This window comes from Anoplopoma fimbria, unplaced genomic scaffold, assembly GCF_027596085.1.
Source record: "Anoplopoma fimbria isolate UVic2021 breed Golden Eagle Sablefish unplaced genomic scaffold, Afim_UVic_2022 Un_contig_7639_pilon_pilon, whole genome shotgun sequence".
NCBI lineage: Eukaryota > Metazoa > Chordata > Actinopteri > Perciformes > Anoplopomatidae > Anoplopoma > Anoplopoma fimbria.
The window spans coordinates 22501-32385 of record NW_026551939.1 but is presented as its reverse complement, the minus strand read 5'-3'; the positions used below and the strand labels follow the sequence as shown (position 1 = coordinate 32385).

At 40.2% G+C, this 9885-nt stretch overlaps 1 protein-coding gene across 1 annotated transcript; it reads right to left on the bottom strand.

The window, feature by feature from the left end:
* Window positions 1-1585: 1585 nt before the first annotated feature.
* LOC129115860 (multiple inositol polyphosphate phosphatase 1-like) lies at window positions 1586-2488 on the bottom strand. The gene is made up of 2 exons (XM_054627089.1): window positions 2075-2488; window positions 1586-1633 (listed from the first exon to the last, which is right to left on the bottom strand). Exons 1-2 carry the CDS (start codon window positions 2438-2440, stop codon window positions 1586-1588), a joined length of 414 nt encoding a protein of 137 aa, XP_054483064.1. The 5' UTR covers window positions 2441-2488.
* Window positions 2489-9885: the final 7397 nt, after the last annotated feature.

Sequence of the window (9885 nt, the reverse complement as noted above, 5' to 3'; positions counted from 1 at the left end):
TTCGGGTCTGTGGGACCCGTTTTCAGTTTTTAGCTTAATCAAAGTGATACAAATAATTATTTTTTTGAACTAAGATTCATTGGCTTTGGCTCATTTTCTGTGAGGAACATGAATCAGAAAACATTTTCAATGACCCCCCTGTATACCCCCCATCACATTTATATTACACACAGGGTGTTCGGGTCCAGTGGACCCGGAGCTAGTTTAAGTGTGGAAATCAAAGGTCCTGTGCACCCTCATTTTCCCTTCCTCCTCTCTGTGTGTGTGTGTGTGTGTGTGTGTGTGTGTGTGTGTGTGTGTGTGTGTGTGTGTGTGTGTGTGTGTGTGTGTGTGTGTGTGTGTGTGTGTGAGAGAGGAGAGTAGAGCAGGTTCTCGTACCCTTGGTGCGAGAAGCCACAGTGGGCGCCCACTGTTCCCGCACAAGGTTGCAACATTGTGGCAAAATTTGAGAACCCAACACTATCTACACCCATATTCCCACACATTTCACCCTCTGACTTGCGGGAACCAAGTTTGGGGACCTGACACTATAAAAAGGCTCTGTCAGCGTGGTTCCATATCACGACTGATCAAGATGGCAAAGCGATTCTCTGTTCAGACTGCCTTGCAGATGTTTTTTGAAGAGACAGAGGGATTTGATAGTGATGCAGAGGAAATAGTGTCAGAAAGTGAGGACAACATTTCCGAAAATGCCGAGTCGGACACTGAGCTTGAAGAGGAGGATCAGAATCAGCCAGCTCCCAAACGTAGAAGAGCCTCAGGACTTTTGCAGAGGAGCCCAAAGCCCAGGACCATCCCATGTGGAATAGGGAAAAAGCTGCAGAAGAGGCGTTTTTCCTCGAGGAATTGGGGAGAGCCCAAAGCCCAGAGTGGAATAGGGAAAGCTGCAGAAGAGGCGTCTCTTTCAGGAATTGGGGAAAACGTTGGTGAGACCTCACATTGCAAGGAGACAAAATCTTCCAAGAACTCCAGTCTCTGCAGCCATTGTGAGGAGGATTCAGGAGGAACATGATGGTGCCACATCCTGCCAAATTACAGAACCACCATCTGCAGAGCCTGAGGTAAGTGCGTGATGAGGTTGTAGTATAATAATTCATGTTTCTGAGATGAGGAGTGTTAGTAAATATCCTTATCTTTTCATTATTCTAGATTGTGGCCGGCAGCACCAAAAAGAAACGCTGTGAAGCGTGTGGACCCATGATGGACAGAAAAACCCAATATACATGCAAGCAGTGCAAAAAATACATATGCAATGCACATACAGTGAGACTCTGCCCCTCATGTGTGGTATAGTCTGATATAAGTATAATTGCCATGTTCAAATGCCTTAATTTGTTGTTCAGACAGATGTTATTGAGTATGTTTATGTTTATGTTTCCCAGTTATGCCTGTTTATGATGCATTTCCTTATTTTGTTACATTTTAATAAAAAAATAAAGAAAAACGAGTGGCACCTCTTTTCATAAATGTGATTTAACAAAGGGAAAGGGAACAAATTTAACATATGTGTTGTTTATATTTCTTGCAATTTGGTTGAAGTAACCATCTGGTGAGTATTTAAAAAAAAAAGATTATATTAAAATGATTATGTTGAATTAAAAGGCAATGGGTCCACCAGACCCAGCAGCACCTCCTGTGTAACAGAAATACGAACACCCTATGAGGGTTAAAGCTTTGGGTAGTGACCCTCACCTATGGTCATGAGCTTTAGGTAGTGACCCTCACCTATGGTCATGAGCTTTGGATAGTGACCCTCACCTATGGTCATGAGCTTTAGGTAGTAACCCTCACCTATGGTCATGAGCTTTGGATAGTGACTCATGGTCATGAGCTTTGGGTAGTGACCCTCACCTATTGTCATGAGCTTTAGGTAGTAACCCTCACCTATGGTCATGAGCTTTAGGTAGTGACCGAAAGAATGAGATCGCGAATACAAGCGGCCGAAATGAGCTTCCTTCGTAGGGTGGCTGGGCTCAGCCTTAGAGATGCGGAGGAGATGGATGGATGGATGGATTTATATATGTATGTATGTATTTATATATATATATATATACATGTGTGTGTGTATTCTCACCGTCCATGTCCTCTGTGTACCACATGTCCCAGCCGCTCTGGTCCTGCAGCCCCCCCCCCGGTGCCCCCCCTCCCTGCGGACCAGTTCGCTGAGCTGCCGCATGCGTCGTACGAGCGGCGCGGTGGGGTAGCGGCTGCCGTGCCGCAGCAGCGCGGTGAGGTGCAGCGGGGAGCAGCGGGCTGCGGCCGGCGGTCTGAGCGCCGAGCCGTCCGCCCGCAGCGCGTCCCGCAGCAGCCGCGGGTGCGCGTCCTCGTAGCGGGTCTTGGTGCCGAAGTAAGCGGCGATGTGCGGGATGCGCGGGCCCGCGGAGGAGCAGCACATGCGGGTCAGCAGCAGCGCGAACACCGTGCGGGAGCAGGGCGACATGGCGGTGACGTCACGGTGTTGATGTTCCGGGATGACCTTTGACCTCCGCCGGGCAGCGACGCGCTTCCGGGGTTTTTCAAAATAGTTTCCATAAAACTACAACTAATAAAACCAGAGAGGTAGTTCCTCTAGTAAAGTATCGATCACTAGTAAAGTATCGATCACTAGTAAAGTATCTGATCACTAGTAAAGTATTGATCACTAGTAAAGTATCGATCACTAGTAAAGTATTGATCACTAGTAAAGTATCGATCACTAGTAAAGTATTGATCACTAGTAAAGTATCTGATCACTAGTAAAGTCATAGTAAAGATCACTAGTAAAGTATCTGATCACTAGTAAAGTATCTGATCACTAGTAAAGTATCTGATCACTAGTAAAGTATCTGATCACTAGTAAAGTATCGATCACTAGTAAAGTATCGATCACTAGTAAAGTATCGATCACTAGTAAAGTATCGATCACTAGTAAAGTATCGATCACTAGTAAAGTATCGATCACTAGTAAAGTATCGATCACTAGTAAAGTATTGATCACTAGTAAAGTATCGATCACTAGTAAAGTATCGATCACTAGTAAAGTATTGATCACTAGTAAAGTATCTGATCACTAGTAAAGTATCTGATCACTAGTAAAGTATCGATCACTAGTAAAGTATCTGATCACTAGTAAAGTATCTGATCACTAGTAAAGTATCTGATCACTAGTAAAGTATTGATCACTAGTAAAGTATTGATCACTAGTAAAGTATCTGATCACTAGTAAAGTATCTGATCACTAGTAAAGTATTGATCACTAGTAAAGTATCTGATCACTAGTAAAGTATCGATCACTAGTAAAGTATCGATCACTAGTGATCACACTAGTAAAGTATCACTGTAAAGTATCACTAGTAAAGTATCACTAGTAAAGTATCTGATCACTAGTAAAGTATCTGATCACTAGTAAAGTATTGATCACTAGTAAAGTATCTGATCACTAGTAAAGTATCGATCACTAGTAAAGTATCAGATCACTAGTAAAGTATCTGATCACTAGTAAAGTATCGATCACTCACTAGTAAAGTATCTGATCACTAGTAAAGTATCTGATCACTAGTAAAGTATTGATCACTAGTAAAGTATCGATCACTAGTAAAGTATTGATCACTAGTAAAGTATCGATCACTAGTAAAGTATTGATCACTAGTAAAGTATCGATCACTAGTAGATCACTAGTAAAGTATTGATCACTAGTAAAGTATCGATCACTAGTAAAGTATTGATCACTAGTAAAGTATTGATCACTAGTAAAGTATCGATCACTAGTAGATCACTAGTAAAGTATCTGATCACTAGTAAAGTATCTGATCACTAGTAGATCATCACTAGTAAAGTATCTGATCACTAGTAAAGTATCTGATCACTAGTAAAGATCATCTAGTAAAGTATCTGATCACTAGTAAAGTATTGATCACTAGTAAAGTATCTGATCACTAGTAAAGTATCTGATCACTAGTAAAGATCATCTAGTAAAGATCACTAGTAAAGTATAGATCACTAGTAAAGTATCTGATCACTAGTAAAGTATCGATCACTAGTAAAGTATCTGATCACTAGTAGATCACTAGTAAAGTATCGATCACTAGTAAAGTATCGATCACTAGTAAAGTATTGATCACTAGTGAAGTATTGATCACTAGTAAAGTATCTGATCACTAGTAAAGTATTGATCACTAGTAAAGTATCGATCACTAGTAAAGTATCGATCACTAGTAAAGTATCGATCACTAGTAAAGTATTGATCACTAGTAAAGTATCTGATCACTAGTAAAGTATTGATCACTAGTAAAGTATCTGATCACTAGTAAAGTATTGATCACTAGTAAAGTATCGATCACTAGTAAAGTATCGATCACTAGTAAAGTATTGATCACTAGTAAGTATCGATCACTAGTAAAGTATCTGATCACTAGTAAAGTATCGATCACTAGTAAAGTATCTGATCACTAGTAAAGTATCGATCACTAGTAAAGTATCTGATCACTAGTAAAGTATTGATCACTAGTAAAGTATCGATCACTAGTAAAGTATCTGATCACTAGTAAAGTATCTGATCACTAGTAAAGTATCGATCACTAGTAAAGTATCTGATCACTAGTAAAGTATCTGATCACTAGTAAAGTATCGATCACTAGTAGATCACTAGTAAAGTATCGATCACTAGTAAAGTATCGATCACTAGTAAAGTATCGATCACTAGTAAAGTAAAGTATCGATCACTAGTAAAGTATCTGATCACTAGTAAAGTATCGATCACTAGTAAAGTATCGATCACTAGTAAAGTATCGATCACTAGTAAAGTATCTGATCACTAGTAAAGTATCGATCACTAGTAAAGTATCGATCACTAGTAAAGTATCGATCACTAGTAAAGTATCAATCACTAGTAAAGTATCTGATCACTAGTAAAGTATAAATCACTAGTAAAGTATCAATCACTAGTAAAGTATCGATCACTAGTAAAGTATCGATCACTAGTAAAGTATTGATCACTAGTAAAGTATTGATCACTAGTAGATCACTAGTAAAGTATCGATCACTAGTAAAGTATTGATCACTAGTAAAGTATCTGATCACTAGTAAAGTATTGATCACTAGTAAAGTATCGATCACTAGTAAAGTATCGATCACTAGTAAAGTATCTCACTAGTAAAGTATCGATCACTAGTAAAGTATCGATCACTAGTAAAGTATTGATCACTAGTAAAGTATTGATCACTAGTAAAGTATCACTAGTAAAGTATCAATCACTAGTAAAGTATCGATCACTAGTAAAGATCACTAGTAAAGTATCGATCACTAGTAAAGTATCGATCACTAGTAGATCACTAGTAAAGTATCGATCACTAGTAAAGTATCGATCACTAGTAAAGTATTGATCACTAGTAAAGTATCAATCACTAGTAAAGTATTGATCACTAGTAAAGATCACTAGTAAAGTATTGATCACTAGTAAAGTATCGATCACTAGTAAAGTATCGATCTACTAAAGTATCGATCACTAGTAAAGTATCGTATATCTGATCACTAGTAGATCACTAGTAAAGTATCGATCACTAGTAAAGTATCGATCACTATCACTAGTAAAGTATCACTAGTAGATCACTAGTAAAGTATCTGATCACTAGTCACTAGTAAAGTATCTGATCACTAGTAAAGTATCGATCACTAGTAAAGTATCGATCACTAGTAGATCACTAGTAAAGTATCAATCACTAGTAAAGTATCGATCACTAGTAGATCACTAGTAAAGTATCAATCACTAGTAAAGTATCGATCACTAGTAGATCACTAGTAAAGTATCGATCACTAGTAAAGTATCGATCACTAGTAAAGTATCGATCACTAGTAGATCACTAGTAAAGTATTGATCACTAGTAAAGTATCGATCACTAGTAAAGTATCGATCACTAGTAGATCACTAGTAAAGTATCGATCACTAGTAAAGTATCTATCACTAGTAGATCACTAGTAAAGTATCAATCACTAGTAAAGTATCGATCACTAGTAGATCACTAGTAAAGGATCGATCACTAGTAAAGTATCGATCACTAGTAAAGTATCGATCACTAGTAGATCACTAGTAAAGTATTGATCACTAGTAAAGTATCTGATCACTAGTAAAGTATCTGATCACTAGTAAAGTATCGATCACTAGTAAAGTATCTGATCACTAGTAAAGTATCGATCACTAGTAAAGTATTGATCACTAGTAGATCACTAGTAAAGTATCTGATCACTAGTAAAGTATCGATCACTAGTAAAGTATCGATCACTAGTAAAGTATTGATCACTAGTAGATCACTACATTACATTACATTACATTACAGTCATTTAGCAGACGCTTTTATCCAAAGCGACTTACAGGAAGTGTATTCAACATAGGTATTCAAGAGAACTACTAGTCACCAGAAGTCATAAGTGCATCTCCTTTCTTAAACAAGCATCTTAAAGCATAAGCCAGAGCAAAAGTATAGTGCAGAGGCAAATTACTACGAAAACAATAATTGCAACAGACTAATCCGAATATAGTAAGTGCTACAAACTACTACGAATAGGATAAGTGCAGTAAACAAATACAAATTCAATAAGTGCAGCGAACTGATACAAATACAGTAAGTGCAACAACTAATACGAGTGCAATAAGTGCTACGAGGAAGGCTCAGGGTAGTACTTCTTGAAGAGGTGAGTTTTCAGCCTGCGCCTAAAGATGGGCAGCGACTCTGCTGTCCTGACGTCGGTGGGGAGTTCATTCCACCACTGAGGGGCCAGGACAGAAAAAAGCTGTGACCGGGTGGATCGGCCGGAGGGACCTCTGAGCGACGGGGCAACCAGTCGCCCGAGGCAGCAGAGCGAAGTGGTCGGGCAGGGGTGTAGGGCTTGACCAAGGCCTGGAGATAGGAAGGAGCTGTTCCTTTCACTGCCCTGTAGGCTAGCACCAGAGTCTTAAACTGGATGCGAGCTCTTACAGGGAGCCAGTGTAGAGAACGGAGGGGAAGTTGTGTGGGAGAACTTGGGGCGATTGAACACCAGACGAGCTGTAGCTTTCTGGACGAGCTCCAGAGGTCTGATGGCCGACGCCGGGCTCCGGCAAGTAGTGAGTTGCAGTAGTCCAGGCGGGAGATGACCAGAGCCTGTAGAGCACCTGCACCGTCTCCTCAGTGAGGAAGGGGAGAATCCTCCTGATGTTGTAGAGGAGGAATCTGCAGGAGCGTGTGACCGATGCAATGTTTGCTGAGAACGACAGTTGGTCGTCCAGGGTCACACCCAGATTCCTCACCGTCCGAGTTGGCGTCACCACGGCATCATCAATGGTGATGGACAGGTCTCAGCGGGGCAACCCTTCCCCGGGAGGAACAGTCTCATCAATGGTTTTGTCCAGGTTGAGCTTCAGGGTGGTGTGTGTGTCGCCATCCACCTCGAGATGTCAGCCAAGCACGCAGCAATGCGTGCCTCCACTTGGGTGTCACCGGGAGGAAATGACAAGACCAGCTGGGTGTCATCGGCATAACAATGGTAAGAGAACTAGTAAAGTATCGATCACTAGTAGATCACTAGTAAAGTATTGATCACTTATCGATCACTAATAAAGTATCTGATCACTTATAGATCACTAATAAAGTATCTGATCACTAATAAAGTATCTTATCACTTATAAAGTATCTGATCACTAGTAAAGTATCGATCACTAATAAAGTATCTGATCACTAATAAAGTATCGATCACTAATAAAGTATCTGATCACTTATAGATCACTAATAAAGTATCTGATCACTAATAAAGTATCTGATCACTAATAAAGTATTTGATCACTTATAGATCACTAATAAAGTATCTGATCACTTATAGATCACTAATAAAGTATCTGATCACTTATAGATCACTAATAAAGTATTTGATCACTTATAGATCACTAATAACGTTATCTGATCACCAATAAAGTGTCTGATCACTAATAAAAGTATCTGATTCATTACCTCACAAAACGGAAACACGCATTCTGTTAAATAGGTAGCTTCCGTTTTAAATCATACAAAATAAAAGCCGATACAAATAAAGAACAGTTTCAGAATAAAAGGGTCGCTTCTTAAAAATACATTTTATAATTCAACGTTGAATAAAAAAACTACAAGTGCATAACAAAAACTACAAAAAAGTTAGTAGTAGACACCCAATAACAGCAGGCTAATGCTAATTATACGTCTATATATATATATATATATATATATATATATATATATATATATATATATATATATATTATTATTATTATTATATTCCTTTATTGATCCCCATGGGGGGAATACGGGTGTTGCAGCAGCTCAACTACATAGAACAGATGATAAATAAAACATATTATACAATAAATGTTATTAATATACATTATTGTTTTGACGAGTACTAGTACTACTCCTGTGGCTACCCTACTACTACACAGAGGGTGTGAGGGTCTAAGGACAGAGGATGTGAGGGTCTAAGGACAGAGGATGTGAGGGTGTAAGGACAGAGGATGTGAGGGTCTAAGGACAGAGGATGTGAGGGATGTGAAAGTGTAAGGACAGAGGAGGTGAGGGTCTAAGGACAGAGGATGTGAGGGTGTAAGGACAGAGGATGTGAGGGTCTAAGGACAGAGGATGTGAGGGTCTAAGGACAGAGGGTGTGAGGGTGTAAGGACAGAGGATGTCATATGTTGTACAGATTTTAAAGCCCTCTGAGGCAAATTTGTATTTTGTGATTTTGGGCTCTACAAAATAAAAGGAATTGAAAAGACTCTGGGGAAGAAGCAAAGTTAATAATGTGCATTAATGGAAGATGAAGATGAAGATGGAGATGAAGATGGAGATGAGATGGAGATGAAGATGAAGATGAAGATGGAGATGGAAATGAAGATGAAGATGAAGATGGAGATGAAGATGGAGATGAAGATGAAGATGGAGATGGAAATGAAGATGAAGATGGAGATGAAGATGAAGATGAAGATGGAGATGGAGATGAAGATGGAGATGGAGATGAAGATGAAGATGGAGATGGAGATGAAGATGGAGATGAAGAGGAGGAGAGAGGAGCTCAGTGTATCAGAGGAAGTCCTCCAGCAGTCCTGACCTCCTCACCTGGTTGTTTATCTCAAATAGAACTCTTCATGTTGAGTTCTCACTTTGTTTCAGCAGCTTCATGAACTTTATTTTGAAAAAAAAAAAAGTTTTAAGCTTAAAGCCTTTTATTTTACTGGCAAGAACGTGAGGCCAAATGTTTAGCCCTGTTTGGCCCTGGTCTTGGTCCTGTTTTTTCCTGGTCTTGGTCCTGTTTTGTCCTGGTCCTGACCCTGTTGGGTCCTGGTCTAGGTCTTGTTTTGTCCTGGTCTTGGTCTTGTTTTGTCCTGGTCTTGACCCTGTTTGGCCCTGGTCCTGACCCTGTTGGGTCCTGGTCCTGCTGTGTCACTGAACGCCTCTGAGGACATAAATAAACACTCTGGGATGTGGACTCCTGTCCATTAAACTTGACTGTCTGGGTGCGCTTCTTTTCTGACACCCGACACCTGAAGTGAGCCTATTCCCAGCTGAACCCTCCCTTGGGGGGATGCAGTGAATGAAGCACTCCCTGTCTCAGTCGCACATGTTGTTGATGCTATAAAGGAGGGAGCACTTGGTTCTCGGACATCAGAGGATTTAGGGGTTGAGAAGCATCTGGGAGCGCTTGGTTAATATCTCATCACCTCCAGAGTTAATGATTGAAGGTCAGCTGGTGACTTATTGACCCAAGAAGCTTCTTAACCGGGGTCTCAGAGAGAAGGGGACGTTTGTTCTCTACTCTTTGTTCACTGCTACTCAGCTCCACCCGGCCGGTCTCCTCTCTTCGGAGGAGGAGGAGTGAGTCCTGAGTCCAACTGGACACCTGGAGGACTCA

Coding starts and splice junctions, on each gene's coding strand:
- LOC129115860 (XM_054627089.1), bottom strand. CDS start 2,440: ATGTCGCCCTGCTCCCGCACGGTGTTCGCGCTGCTGCTGACCCGCATG. Junction 1,634..2,074: donor GTACACAGAGGACATGGACG/GTGAGAATACAC, acceptor TCTGTTACACAG/GAGGTGCTGCTGGGTCTGGT.